This window comes from Haemaphysalis longicornis, unplaced genomic scaffold (assembly GCF_048455015.1).
Source record: "Haemaphysalis longicornis isolate Haplotype H1 unplaced genomic scaffold, Haemaphysalis longicornis Haplotype H1 scaffold_7, whole genome shotgun sequence".
In the NCBI taxonomy this organism is placed as follows: domain Eukaryota; kingdom Metazoa; phylum Arthropoda; class Arachnida; order Ixodida; family Ixodidae; genus Haemaphysalis; species Haemaphysalis longicornis.
This window is the reverse complement of record NW_027526422.1, coordinates 130,949,490-130,964,957: the sequence shown is the minus strand read 5'-3', so window position 1 is coordinate 130,964,957 and position 15,468 is coordinate 130,949,490. Positions and strand designations below refer to the sequence as shown.

General features: G+C 50.1%; 1 protein-coding gene across 1 annotated transcript in view; it reads left to right on the top strand.

Moving 5' to 3' along the window:
• Positions 1 to 15,468, top strand: part of LOC144146534 (uncharacterized) — a 100,068-nt gene that overhangs the window by 9,903 nt on the left and 74,697 nt on the right. The window contains exons 3-6 of the mRNA XM_077678477.1: positions 933 to 1,061; positions 9,811 to 9,990; positions 11,562 to 11,642; positions 13,174 to 13,325. Coding sequence (XP_077534603.1) covers positions 933 to 1,061; positions 9,811 to 9,990; positions 11,562 to 11,642; positions 13,174 to 13,325 — 542 coding nt within the window. The remainder of the gene's footprint in view (positions 1 to 932; positions 1,062 to 9,810; positions 9,991 to 11,561; positions 11,643 to 13,173; positions 13,326 to 15,468) is intronic.

Below are 15,468 nucleotides of genomic sequence, written 5' to 3'. Positions count from 1 at the left end.
ACGACTCACGCCTGTGTAGCTCTACGAACGCGCCTTATATCCTTCCCTATCATATTCTCCATTCAGATGGTGCTGTCGTCTACGAGAGGTGAAGCGAAGTAGTAAGTTGTGGGGCTTATGAGCGCCGATAGTTGGGGCTACTGCTGCGGGTGGGATAGCCCTGCGTGAGAAATCTTCCAATAAGGCAGAAAGGCAACGACGCGGATTGGCGAATGTCACGCGCATGTCTGCTTTGATGCGACGAGAGACACGCCAGCGGGAAGCGGAACGCCTTTACGCATTCACGGTCCAAGCTGCGAACTCTGGCTCAGGCGTTCCACAAGCTGAGCTCGCCGCAACTCAACCCCGGAGCACGACCGAAGTGGTCGCACCTTTGCCGAAGCGACCCGCCAGCAGGACTTCAGTCTCCAAGCACCCCCACAGGACAGCTACCGACCCGCAAATAATGCTTCTGTCGCTGCAGCGTACCGTGACTTCACCAAAAGATTCGCTGACAACCAGTTCGGTTTTGTTCGCACGGTTTGCGAGCACCTGTAACTTCAGTCGGATTTACGCAATGCTCCAGCACGTGTAATCCAGTGTCTATTGTTGACGCGTCTAAAGGTGTTATACCGATGAAATCTAAATAGCGGTGTGCACGTTCACATCACTGCACAATGAACATTCAACTGCTCCTGTGAAGGCACATTTCACTTTCGTGTTGTACCGATCCTGATGAAAGAGAGATCAACCACATTTACGACCACCTGGGGATCTTTAACGTGCGGTGAAATCTTGAACACACGGGCGTTTCCCCCTTTCGCCTTCACCAGAAAAGCGGCCGCCCTGGCCGGGAATCGAACTCGCGTCCTTGGTACCATCAGGTCTTACGCGTTAGTGGGAGCTTCATTCATTATTTGCATGTGAAAATGAACACTTTATTTCTCTCACAGCCCGTCCGGTGTGCTAACAAGCCGGAAGAAGCGGTGGTGCTGCTCAAGGCTGAGAACGCCACTCCGGTATTCTTCTGCGCCGCCAATATTCCCGCCATCAAGAGCATCCCCAAGGAGGAGGAAGAAGCGGTGAGGGCGTACTTGTCTTTCCTCTATATATGACGGGTCTCACTTTAACATTGGGGGTCACTTATGGAATGTTTAACTCAACATGCAAATAAAACTTGAGGCCATTAACTGCTCACAAAATTTCATGGTTGTTGTGGGCAGTTAACGGTGCTGGACTCCACATCCACAATTTTCGAGAGACGAAAAGTTGTAAATTATGATTCTCAATAATTATGTCGTCGAATCTTCTTTCACGAAGGTTGTATACATCTTGCTTTTCTTTACATTGTACCGTTTGTAATGTTATTACAGTGCGGGAGACGTCATGAACCTGTAGCGCGGATGCAGGAGTGCGAAACAGTTACACGGGTTCGGTGTAATTGAGTATGAACACTTATGAAAGGACAAAAAGAAGGGCGTGATGCGTTAAGAAGCGAGCCATGGCGATACATATAAAGTGACATTGTATTCACGGGTGAAATACAGGGTAAAGTACGGCAACGGGGAAACACACTTGCACTGGCAAAGACAACAATGTTCGCGCAGTCTCACAGTTTCGAGATTCCGGGTGTTGACCTTGCGGGAGGCGTATCCCGATTTGAAGATAGTAGTGCTGCATGTTACGGTGATGGGCAGGCAGCAGCTCGAGATAAGCTACACGGTAAAGGAAACTTTATAGTGGAACAAAGGCGTAGTCGGCTGCGAGGGGCCACAGACCTCCTGGACTCCGGGCTGTCCTGACAACAGACTTCAGGCCGCTAAAGGACCCTCCTCAAAACTAGAGTCCACCAGGCAGTTCTCTAGCGCCGTATGTCTTCCTCCTCCTCTTGTGCCTGTTTCTTGAACCTGTCATCAACATCGTTTCTGGTCATGATGGGGACCACCAACACCACAACCAACACCACCCCCCCATCATCATCATCATCATCATGTCTAATCCCACTGCAGGGCGAAGACCTCTCCCATAGATCCCAACTTATCGTGATCCTGTGCTAACTGCGACCAATTTATACCCGTAACTTTCTGCCGCTCCCTGCCACGCTTCCCTTGACGAATGATCCAGTCTGATGGGGATCGTTTCACCTCTAATGTATCAGATGTTGCCTTTTGCTTCCCCCTCTCCTTGTTCCTTCGATGTTTCTGGCGTCCCGTCGCACCATTCAAGTACTAGGCTAATATGCATACACTCTACGCTTTTATATCAAATTTTTCGGCTGTACCGAGCTGTTCCCCCATGAATAAACTAACGGTACTTCATTCCCGGTTTTCTGAACACGTTTTTGCATAGTGAACCTTCCCAAACATTCTTACTAAATATTTTAATTGTAGCAGTACTCTGAGGTACGTGGGCTGTAGCACTCTCCGCACGCAACCGGATTACAAACCAAGCTTCATCCGTAATGCCTTAGCGTGCTGAAATAACCAAGGTCTCATGTCTGCGGAGACCAGAACCCCAGTGCTTAACAGTGACGTTGTGAGGTGCCGTTGCGGTAGAATTGCAAAGGTATTCGCCGGCCTATGACAACCCCCTTTGCCAACCTGCTCTAAAAGCGAGAGATACTTCCAGAATCGTGCCTCGGTGCTCGATAAACTATTGTGGTCGTCACTATGTCTACATTCAGGTCAAGGCAGGCCGTCGCAACTAGAGAGTTGCAATTGGGCACTTACCGGCAATGCTTTCCAAAAACCCTCCCGTTTTTCGGGCTCGTTACACAAAAGCGTCGCAGTTCAGATATGTTATAACTTGTAATGTACAGTTGCCGCCATGAGTAATTGGAACAAGGAATTTTTGAAATATTACAAATTATTTATCTTACTGGCGTTAAAACACACATTGCCTGTTTACAGGAAGGTTTCTCTATTAGGGAGGACTCCTTTAGGCGCGCATCAATGCAGCCAGACAGTTACGAGAAGAAGTTCCTGTAAATTTACGAGACCGTGTTCCAATTACTTTAGAGGGCGCATGCGCATAAACGTTCCAACCACGCCACCTACGAGGGAATGATGCGATGTAGCCCAGCTAAGACTACCGGACGCAGTCTTAGCTGGCTACATTTGATGTTGGCTACATTGGATGTTGGCTGGCTACTGGCCGGTTGATTAAAGGCGGCCTACTGCTTTTAAACCGTTTAATGGAAGCATTTTACGAAACAACGATTAGTTGAGCATTGGCACTGATTGAACGAAAATGAAAATTGGCCATGACTGCCAATCCGTGACTCAGTACGTCGCGGCCCTGTACCATGGAACCAGGGTCTAGACTCCCTGAAGTGCCAGGGACTCTAGGCCATTCTTTCATAGCGTTGCTTTCTTTTTTGCCTCTCTTCCCGGTTTTCAGGGAGATGCTGCTTCTTGGGAAGGCGGGCCGCTGGGTTTGTGTTACACCATAAAAAGTTGCCTTCCAAGTACTGCACCAGCCGCGCAGGGAAGCGAGGTGGGAGGGGAGAGCTCCCGGGGAAGTTAAACCATGATGCTGGCCTCCGCGTACCGCGCCCGCGGGGCCACAAAGCATGGAAGTCCTAGATACTAGGGCTCTTCGATTTACACCCTCGGAGTCACCGCGAATATATCCGCGGGTAGTCCGAGGATTCCCCGAAGCCATAGGGATACGTGGGAAAATCGAATGCCGGACTGCTTCTCGGGGAGTCCGCGGTGAGTCTGCGACTATAAATCGAAGAGCCCAGGTGTATGTATCACGTTCTGAGTGCTAGAAGGGGGGGGGGGGGGGCATTTAAACAGCGGACTGGCCGGCAATGTGCAATGGCCGGCTGGAAACACTGGGTTTCGTTCTTGCTGTAAATCACCCGTGGCGCTGCCCACTCGCGCATGTAAATTAGTGACAACGCGTGCGTACATTATTTACAATTCCAATCCAATCCAATCCGATACAATTCAATTTAAACCAATCCAATCCAATCCAATGCTCCTCGCGCATACGCAACACTGTATACACGGACCCCAAGGGACAAGCCACGGACAAAGCGAGGTCCTACTAAGGTGCTTCGCCCCTAATAATAACGAGTGCGCGTTAGCGTGCGCCTCGTAAGGAGCGCCAGGTGTCGTCCAGAATATCGCTACGTGAGGGGCTCCCGGCTTCGTCGTCGCCGTCTTCGGCACGGCGGTCGCTACAGGGCTCCCCACCCCTCCTTAGAGCCGGAGGCCGTTGTGTTGCCCGCGTGGCGTTTTTGGTCGTTTGAGCAAGAAATTCCGGGGCGGGGTTGTTGAGACGGGGAAGTCCTTGGTGGGTCAGAGGGAGGCTCCGTAAGCGGACTTGACTCGGGCAGCGGCGACGACGTCTTGGCGGCCCGTTAAGTCGAGTGTGACAGTCCTGGGTTGCCGCTCGCCGTACTAGGAATGTGCATAGAGTTGTTGTATCTGTTCCCTCCCTCCTTGGATCTGCTGTCACAGTGGCAAGAATCTAGGTAGACCGCCAGCTCCACTGTTTCTCCGACCTTGCACCACTAGTGCAAGCTGTACTAATTTTTGTTAAAGCCCTTAAATGTTTTGAGAAGAAAGAACACAACCCGGTGATGCCTGTCGTGCGGACGGAGCGTGGACGGCTTCTCCAGCCCGGCTTTTTGACAGTGAGTTCCGTTCGCTGAGCGCCGCTGGCAGACTGCTCTTGTTTCAAAATCTCCCCTACTTGCTGCTATAGCTGCTCGGACTCTCGCTCCCTAGATGACCTACAACGGCTTATCGCGTACTCATAGGACGTCCGAGGGAAGGCCGCCGTGCTCGTAAAAAGGGTTGGCTATCGGCATTACCGCGGTCAGCTCTAAAGATACCGGCGAAGCAGCCAATTACTACTATGAAAAGTTTTGGCCGAAGCGCCCTGTTGGAAAGTAGCCATATAGTGCGCAACATTCGCAGTTTAATCGTCTTCGTGGCGCTGTCCTATCAGGCGACAGAACGGATTTGACCGCATGTGTGTACTTTTAAACCAGCCGAATGTAGTTTCGGGGCGAGTTTCTTTGTTTTGTTTTTGCTACGTCTGGCCCCGCTAATGATAGCATGCTGAAGAATTTTCTTGGGCATCTTTCGTTTTTTTTCTTTTATATCTGCTATTTCAGGCTCGGCTTTAATCCCAGTCAGCGTCATTCATTTTTTTTCCTTGCCTCTTAAAGGGGCCCTGAAAGGCGTTTTGAGCACACTAAATCAACCAGCGCAATCGTTAGATTGGGTCGTCAACGTCACCTGTGCCAAGTATTACTCTTTTACGCGCAGCGGAAAGCTCACACTTTTGTTGCAAAGTTTGTCGCTTTTTTTTTTCTCACCCTTCCTTTCGTGTTTTTGGACGCCGCCATCTTCACATTTCTACGCCATTGATTCCCAGATGTTCGTCATCAGCTAGACATCCTGCTATTGGGCGGCTTTTTCACGCACTTCCGGCAAAGAGATGAGTCGTCTGCTCAGCGTCGGCTCGCCGGCTTATCTGCCAGCGAAGTGCCGGAGTGCTTCGACTTTTTACGACAAACGAAACAAGTGTAAACAAACGCTTAACCGTTTGAATTGAATGCATCACGGCCATAACACGACATGGATATTCTCTTACCTGAGTACATCCCATATAAAAAGCGTTGAAGCCTCGTGGCACTTCGTTCGTGCAATCGCAGCGAACTCGCTGAGCCGAATGCCCCGGGTTGACGCACACATTTTATTCAACTTCAAAACAATCCAGAGATGCGTTTCGAACGAACGCAACGTCACAACATGCGTTGCAAGTCTGAACCGCGATTGAGAGACGATGGGTTGCCTCCTCCTGCCCGTCGTAAATTCGGCACTCACCTCACGCGCGGTTTGCGGGGACGAACAGCAAGTCACTCAACTCTGGCGCACAAGCCGAGATGGCTTTTAGCCACACACACTACACATACCCCATGCGAGGTTGAGTCGTACGTCGCTCGAGAAAGATAATCCAGAACATGGGAAGCACTATCCACCCGCAGAAGCACAACGTCGCATTTCATCGCGAAACAAAGGCGTCCACAACACACACACCATCGCCTCCTGTAATGCCAAACGCATCTCGCACTTCCCAATGGGAGTGAGTGGTACGCCTGCAGTGCCTACATGTCGCGAGGTGGGGCCCCTAGCTGAACCGGGATCACAGAACCGTAACGGTTCTAGAGTGGTTTGTGTCTTGTTGCCAAGGCAACCGATGTTTGAGATTGTCAAAAAAATGGCGCTCGCTCCAGCGCTAGAAAGCTCAGAGCCGCGGCGGAGCATGTTTTGCCAACGTTGCCGCTCTCCACCACGCGTCGCCCCAAGATGAACTGGTCACATGATTGAAGCGTTTTGTGCACGGGTTCTGTGTCGGTTTAAAATGTTTTTTTCACATGCCGCCAGCAGGAATTACCACCGCCGCAAAATAAGACCCGGCACCAGCGGGGCCACATCTGATACGGCGCTTTTTGGATAAACAGTGCGCGATGCATCAAAGAGAACGAGCGCACGATGCTCCTGCCCCGTGCGGCTGCGAGTTCACCGCTGATAAAAAGTCACCTGCCGCCGATAGCAACTGCACCAACGTACACCGCGAAAGGGCAAGGCCAGGCCGCCACACACATGCGGCCAGATTTTTCGTTCACTTTTCCAACCTTCAGCGGAGTGCGGGATTCATGGTGTCAATAAAGCTTGCCCGTAGCAGACGGCAGTGCGAGCAGCGCAATAGCGGAAGTACGTCACCGCTGAGGAGCGCAGCATCATGGGAGGCAACGCTCGCGCGCCGTCAACAGCGGAGAGTAAGTCGAAAGGAGGAGGAAACGCGGAGCGACGATAATGCGTGGTTTTTGATTTACGATTTCTCAGCTAATACTCATCGCTTTAACAAAATTCTTGCTGGAGGACATTGCTAATACATTGCTTTATTTGGTTACATGTACATCCATGCATCGGCGGAAGGTATTTCAGGACCCCTTTAATCGCGCGAGGGCGCCCGATTAATTAGACATTTGTAATTTCGTTCAGTTTTAATGTCAATTCATTTTATCTATTAACATTTAAGGGCCGAAGTCATTACATGACGGGAGGGGGAGCTTTGTTAAAATGGTCACCGCTTAGGATATCCCGTTTAACAACAAAAACATTAAACAATGATAACATATACATGGGTAGGGTACTAGAAGCTAAAGCAAGAACAAGGAGGAAGTACACAGGTTCATCATCATCATCATCATCATCATATGTCGTTGTGTGTTTATAGTTGTGTTTTTACTATACTCACAGAATTTATTTATCGCATGTCATGTTTTTTGTTTTGTTATGCGTGTTATTTTTGTTTGTGTTCTTTATTTGTTTATTTCTTGTAATCAGTGTGTACCTTCATATTGTTGCATTGCTTAGATAATTCCAACCTTGATGTACGTCCCCCCTTATGTAATACCTTCGGGCCCTGAAGTTTGAATAAATGAAATGAGATGAAATGAAATCCAAGGCAACCTTATTGAATGGTTCTGGGAATTAATACAACGAAGTATTTGAACCAATAGCTAAAAGCGAGTGTCCGGTCCACTGACGAAATGCGTTATTCGATAGCAAAACAAGGCAAATTGCAGAATATCATAATATAAGAACTATGTAACTACAGAAAACTATACACGTTAATTAAACAATTACGACATTTTGCACGTCAATTCAAAGTTTCTCACAAGTATAGTTTCAATTGATAATGCAATCCATGTTTTCTTCCCAAAGACCAAGTATAAGCGTGTGTACATAAAAAGCGAAGCTTTCTTTGCCTCACTGACGGCGACTGTACGAGAAAACGCACTGCAGAAAAACAACAATTTTGCGCAATATGAGGGCACATGATCTTAATGGGCTTCAATAAAGGCACGTCAAGCGCCTCAGAAGGAAATCGTGCACCGCTCCATCCAACGACGATTTCTCGTGATGGATGGGTTAATTGGCCAATCCCACGCTGCGAGTACATGCTACTCTGGAGCAGGGATTGGGTTGCTTCATGAGTGAGTCTACGGCGCGCGTGCAGCTCGTCTGGTGGGAGTCGCATGGCGTAAGGCGCATTCACTAGTGGCCTTACCGTGTTTTTAGATGCAGAGCATCTTATTCACTCGCCTTGTCCCTCCCGCATCGTCGTCGTTGTCGTCGGCGTTGTCCACCCCTCCCCCATTCTCCTCGCCGCGCCAGCTGCGCTCTCCGCCGCTCACCGCCTCTCCTCTCCGATAGCGAACGCTCTCTCGCGAGGGGCATTGGATTGGATTGGATTGGCTTGGATTGGATTTGGATTTGATTAAAGTGGATTGTGTTGGATTGTGTTGCGTCATAGCCGCGGCAGACGCGCTGGGGCGGGCGCATGTGCAGTACTCTCTCTTCCGCGGTTTCCTCTCCTTCGGGCGCGCTGCGCATATAACCGGTGTGCCGTTCTCCGGCGAAGCAACATCCACGCTTGGCTCAAACACCTAGAGTCCACGCCGCTTTACAAGTACGCCAACGTCGTCATCGACTGGGACCGACTGACGCAGTCCCCTCAACGTTATGCGCGCTATAAAACGCGGTCCCTTCGCCGCTCCGCCTATGCGTCGCATCTACACAGGGGTTCCCGCGAGGGGAGGTGGGAGTTTTTTTGTCGCTTCTCGGTGTTTGGTCCGGCATGTACGCGTGTGGCAGTGGTCAAAGGGGTCAGTCGTCCCGCTCCAAAAATACGTACAAGTCAGGCACTTACAGTGGGATGCAGAACGTTGATTGAACGGGTTGGTGTTCCACACCCCGCGGCCATAAACCAACCTGAAAGATGCAAAATCAATTTCATTTACGATAAGACTGGTCTAATTTAACTTTAAGACCATTTTTCAGCAGAAAAGAAATAATAACGGGTTTCGCGCAAAAAACACTTAGCACTGCTGGGGCTCGAACCCAGGTCGTTACCGCTGAAACCTGTGATTCTACCTATTGGTTACTGATGCCGAACAGCGGAGCTGTTTTAGAAGTTACTCAAAAATTAGAGGAGTGCCGAAGTTAAACAGTAGGTGGCGGCGCTCGGTGCGTACAGGAAGTGGCCGGCTTGCACCCACCAGGGAACGGAATCTCGTGCTTGGGAGAGATATGGACCGTGATGGAATGCTCGAACATGTGGAACCATAGCATAGGTATACGTGTTAGCGCAGACAACTGGCAGTGTACTGATATTGCTGTTTCATCATTTAGGCTTAATTCTGATTTTGCTTATTGCGCCAGCCCGATCAGAATAGAAGTAAGGCCTCCTTGATTTCACGGGTATCACCAGTCTTTAAAGGATATAGTCCGCTTCTTTCTCCAATTTAACACGTTTCCTCCATGACTTTTCGAAATTGTCGCTCTGAGCCTTCCGTACACGTTTACACTGTAATCATGTTGTATTAAAAAAACACTTCCCGGGGAATGTTGCCTATGTTCTGCTTAAAATTCACTACAGAAATTAGGCCCTTTCGATTGGAAGCATGAGCTGTCTACAATGGTATATATGGGTCTTTTAAACTGAATCCGTCAATATAGTTGCTAAACCACGGAAAAAAAGGTTGATTAGCTGTTAAGCCGACCCCAATATTCATTTTCGAGTAAGCTGGAAGATGAGACTCATTCCAAGTTCTTTTGGTATCGGTGCACTAAAAAAATCGCTACATTGGTTCAATCTGAGGAAACCCCCGTGCCTCTAGTTAAAAGCAGATCATAAACTGGCCTGCGTTGGTTAACCGGTTTATTACGCGCCAGAGATGGCTATATTTCGCTATTATAAGACAATGTCAGTGGTCATCGTCCTTGTTGACATCCGCAGGAGTTCCACCCATTTTTGAACATGGTGAACGAGACCGAATGCGACTACGAGCGGCGCGCATTCGAAGGCAAATTGGTGCTCGTGGACCGCTGCAAAAACACCACCAACGACGAGCTCATCGAGCAGGCCAAGAGTGCCAAGGCCGCCGGCGTCCTGGTGTCTGTAAACGCCAAGAAGTCGGTAAGGCTTTGCTTACTTTGCGCAGCCCCAGTCAAGTTACCACTGTAATGGGGGGCTTACGAAATAGAATGGCAGGAGCTGCAGGCGAAGTTGCTGCCCATGGCCTCGTGGAGTTATGCGCGAACGGCATAATGTAGACCCTTCTTAGCAAAAAGACAGTCAGAAATATTCCATGTGTTTCTGCATGAAACAAGAAACTGTGCCCAGAGCAGCTTTCACTCCTAAAGGAAAGGAAGCCTTGGATGACTTCATATGACTTCAAAGGACTTCGGATGATCAACCTTGGCTGGTCCCCAAGCCCGGTGTCCCATTGCTCTTGCAGGCCTCATCCGCTAAGGATGCCAGCAGGCGCTGACCCTCCGCGTCCGAGGCCATTATGGCCGTCTCCCAGGGGTTGGGTTGGTCTCGCAGTCACGCGGAGTCTTAACGTGCCGGATGGTTGGGGCGAGCAAGGACCATGTGGTAGATGGTGCAGCGGGTTTGTTGGCAGTTGGGAAATGCGAGTAAGGAGTAGAGCTTGGAGTAGAGCAGATTCATTCTGGATGGTGTTGGTAACTGTTGCTCTGGAGCAGGACTTGCTGCCCCTTGTCAAGCAAATGATGAGGTAGTGGTGGAGTGCCCCATGGCGCCAGATAGTGTTTTGTGATGCTGTAAAATGTGGCGTGTGGGGTAGGTGGGTCCAGTCTCTCTTTCGGATCTTCGTCCCCCGAAACCATGGCACGGGCGCCAGCTTCTTCGCGTGCCGAATGATGGGCTCTGGAATTCCCACTCCCTTCTATCTCAATATAGGGCAGCATCCAGATGATGCTGATGGTCCGCTTCCCTTCAGGTGGTTGGTGGGTGTCGAGGATGTGATTAGCGTCAGGGAAAATGGTACCACGTAGGTAGTCCCAGTAGGCGTCTTGAGAGTCTGTGTAGGGGGTCATTGCTCTCGCCATCATCCTGCACCCCGTTACATCTACACCGACTCTCAAGACACCTGCCGTGCCTACCTACTTGGTCACATCTGCCCTGACGCTCATCACATCCTGGTCGCCTACCAACCACCTGAAGGGAAGCGGACCATCAGCATCATCTGAACGATCCGTCCCATACTGAAACCGAAGTGAGGGGTAACGGCCCAGCCCATCATTTGGCACGCGAAGAAGCCGGCGCCCGGGTTATGGTTTCGGGGGACGAAGATCCGGAAGAGCTACTGGACCCACTCGCCCCACTCACCACATTTAGGAGCATCACAATACACTAATGAAAATTACGCTCCATTCTTACCGACCGAAACACTGCTCCCACCGCAACCAAGACGGCTGCCGTAGTTTGACACATAAAGGAGTTGGTTGGCCAAGCTTTTAATTTCAGGCACCCGCTGGGTGTCACGGCAAAGCGCAGTTGGGCATTTTTTTTTACTTCTGACCAAGACCCAGCTGAAACTTACTTTGCAAGCGGGAGCGCACCCGCTTGCTTTCGTCGGACGGAGTGTAGTACGGCCTTTGTTTTATTAATGCCGTCTGAGTAAAAGGCGGCGTAACGAGATACCGAAGTAAGATTCTCATGGTGCCTTTTCTTCGTTCCAGGAAACAGAAACCAAGACAAATATTAGGAAGCTCGACATTGTGGTCGCCTTCGTAAGCAACGAGACTGCCCACAAGATCGCCGTGAGTGGTTCCAAAATTACACGTCTAGGGACTGTGGAATTCTCTTCTCTGGAATTTGAGTTGTCTACGCCGCATAGATACTTGTACGTATTGAGAAGCTTGGCGTTGCTCTCTCTCAGTGGGAATGCATAACCCACAACACTGGTATTCACAAGAAATGCGGATTGACAGGAGATTTTATGGCGAAAGCTTTATAAAACCTCTGCGGCGAAAAGCCCGGTGTAGTGAACACAGGATTGCCCGAAACCCCGTGCGCCGCGTAAAGCACCCTTTTTAAACTAAATAAAATAATTGCGCAAAACAGGGTACACACGGACAAAGTGGAGACGGACACACACGGCGGAATGGAGTATCAATGGGAGTTATGGAGTACCAACATGCCCAGGGTGCTACCTTTTTAAACGAAAGGGTGTCAGATGTAGAAATGCAAAGATGTACTCACAATTCAACTCTTATTATAGGTGAAAATGTGTAGCCTAATAGAGAAGCAAATTTTAAAGGGATAAAGTTCTGAGTCAACGTAATTTTCAATGTTTTTACCCCCCGCGCTAACCGGCGGCAGGATGAAAAGTTAGATGATGACACACTTTCGAAGGTGAGATTTGACCTAATGTCTTCTCCATAAATTTTTCTTCCTCTATGGCGAGACTGAGCCACCAAACGCCTGCGAAGCAGCTGTTAAGCCTTCGTCTAGTCACGTGATCCACTCGCTCTGAAGCGCACGCAGATACGGTCCACCCGGCACCGGGCGGTCAAGCGCCGGCGAAGTAACTGTTTTACCCTTGCGCAGTCAGTGGTACCGGAGCAGTGAGGTTCCCAACGAGCGAAGCCTTTAGGGAGAATGGCGCATCTTGCACGCCGGCTGCTGAAGGACACTGGCGACACGATGAATGACGATGAAACGCGTTACGTAGTAAGGCTTTGGCTCTAAAGCAAAAACCCAAACGACCACGAGACCCTCGCAGCTCTACGAGCGCGCGTGACTCGCAGCTCCATAGCACGCGTGGGACAGTCGTCAGTATTGCCTGGTGTTCGTTGGTGTTGTCCGAGTGCCTCTGGCAGTGCCTCGGATAGAAAAATGCTTGCACGTCGTGTGTTCTGGAAGTTTCTGCTTCGGCTAAGCGCGGTAGACTACACAAGTACGCAAACAAGGACGAAGCGCGGGAGCCATGCAATGCCAGTGGAAGCCATAATGCTTTTGCGTTCAAGGAACGTAAGCTGACTTAAGTTCCCCGAATTTTTTTTTCGTGTTCCCTTCACGTCACGCACGAGGCACGACTAAAGTACAACTGGCTTAATACAACTCCGTAGAGACGGGTCTCTTCGAAATTCCCGTGTGTGGAAATACCTCTGATGAACCTGACTGACGGAAAATGCACCAACTGCCTGCCCCAACAGCGTGCTCTATTCAAATATCTTCGTATTGTACGCCTATTAACATGGTGTTTGATGAACCGAGAAAAGCGGAAGGGCTAAGCAGGCCGGTGGCTGTAGAAAATGTCACGGGGGCTGTTCCTCTTCGCACACGCAGCTTTACGAGGAGAAACACAACGATAGCAGCCTGACGGCCAAGATCTTTGCGGCAACCTCGACGTTCGACGGGAGCTTCTTGGTCATCTGGTTGATCGCCATGGGCACGGTGGTCACGGGATCCTACTGGTCCGGCATAGTGCAGCAGGAGGCGTAAGTTCATCATCATCCGCTTGTCCACGCCAACTGCAGGGCAAAGGCCTCTCCCATAGATCTCCGATTATCACGGTCCTGTGCTAACTGCGACTAATTCATCCCCGCGAGCCTCTAGATCTCATCTGCCCATCCAACTTTCTGCCGGCCCCTGGCACGCTTGCCTTCTCTAGGGCTCCACTCAATTACCCTTAATGACCACCTGACCACCGGTTACCTCGCCTTCGCATTACGTGCCCTGCCCACGCCCACTTCCTCTTCTTAATTTCTATTTTGACTTGAGCACACGTTTTTCCCTGACCCACTCCGCTCTCTTTTTGTCCCTTAACATTTTACCTATCATCTTCCGTTCCATTGCTCGCTGAGTTAAGTACTCCTTTTTTAGGGGCGAACCTTTATTTCGTACCAAATGCAGGTATACAGCCAGACAAATCCCCTTCAGGTCTGAAAAGAAATTCATATGATTTCGAGTGTAATTTTGGCAGGCTGTCTCTTTGAAGTCATTTATAACACCGATACGGTGGTGAAGGGTAAAAAGTGTAGAAATATAAAGGACTGTAGGGATGTTTTGTTGGCTGCTGTTTTGTAAGCTATAATATCAATATCCTCTACAGGGTACCCTCACCCTGATCTCGCTCGCTTTGTCGCATCCCGTGAGCGCTCGATTAATGTGGGCGCGTACACAGGTGTCTGTGCGTTTTTCCTTGGTTTAGAAGATATTGTGCACGTCTCATATACATAGACTCTAAGGAAGGGCTTCTTTTCTGAAAACAATGTATTAAACGCGAATTTCTACACACGTTCTACGCATGTTCTACTCACGAATGCCTGTCGTGCCAAGGCTCAAGCTTGCTACGGGGCCACTTCCGTTGCTTCCCGCCTTGCGCCCGTCTTGCGCTCCGGCTGGCAGTCCGTTGTATTCGAGGTTCGGTCAGTCATGGTCCCGCGTCCAGAGCTTTGGTGACTCTTGCCATCAAAGGTCTGCAGACGAGCGCCAATGCTGCCTGGTCTAGTCTTGTAGCTTGCCGCCTGGCGGCTGGCGTGAGCTTCCCTCTCTTCCTGTGATGCCGTGATACCGCAGCGAGCGTCGCACCGGACTATGCCGTGCGGGCGCTTTAGAAGTGCCGCCTGATGTCTCGTCGGGTACGGTCGGGTAGACGCTGATGGTTGATCTGCCAGGTTGCTAGATATATGCATTGCGCTATTGCATTGTTTTGTATACCGGCTGCCTGAGTAATCAACATCGCCACTGCGGCATGACAGTTATCTCTTCTGCTTAAACTGATTGGCACAGGCACGGCAAGAGCTCAGCCTATTCGTTGTGCTGGCTCGCTCGAATCCGTATTGGGCAGTCTCTCCAACGTCAGTGCGATACGGCAGTAGGAACAACGTTTTATTTTAGTCTTCTCTCGCAAGAGCCCACAACACGCAAGTGTGAGAATTCGGCCAGTCACTTATCTTTATGTAGTAAGCCACCACGCAAGGTTAACACTGGTTTGTTGCATCTTGCAAACTGCCGCGAAGCATGCCTTCTGTTTGCCTAAGCCTTTATCGCCGGCGTCTGGCCACACCGGGCTGTCTTATCTGTGTACGAAGCGAAGCGCGTGTTCCCTTCTATTTCTTTGTACGCCGCACAGATTGTATTATCCTCCTGTCAGACGGGCACTTTCAATCGCGATTAAGTCGATCCGGATCGAGCTCAAACCGGATCGGGGTCTGATTCACCCCAATTTTAATCGATTATTCCCGATCCCGCTCTAACTCAATCCTGGTTCGCCAAGCGCGATTGATGTTTCCAAGGGCGACCGGACGGAAGCGATGGTACTCTCATCCCCGCTGAGTATTGGCACAGAAGGTGGAAACTTAAAACTAGCGCCACAAATTGCATCAATAACTTGACTCACAGAAACGTGCAACAACTTTTATATAGTTTCGTATACCTACCACCGCGCAAAGTTACCAGGCGCCGGCCACGAAATGCATTTTTGGCGCAACCGGTGCAACTTCTCAGTCGGGAATGGAACGTGCCGTCTAGCAGCGGCGATGCGTCGAGCACGCTCGAAATGTCAATCGCGCTTTGCTTCAATCTGAATTGAAAGTGCCGGTGTGACAGGGGTATTTTTTAACCGAGGAAGTGTTTCGC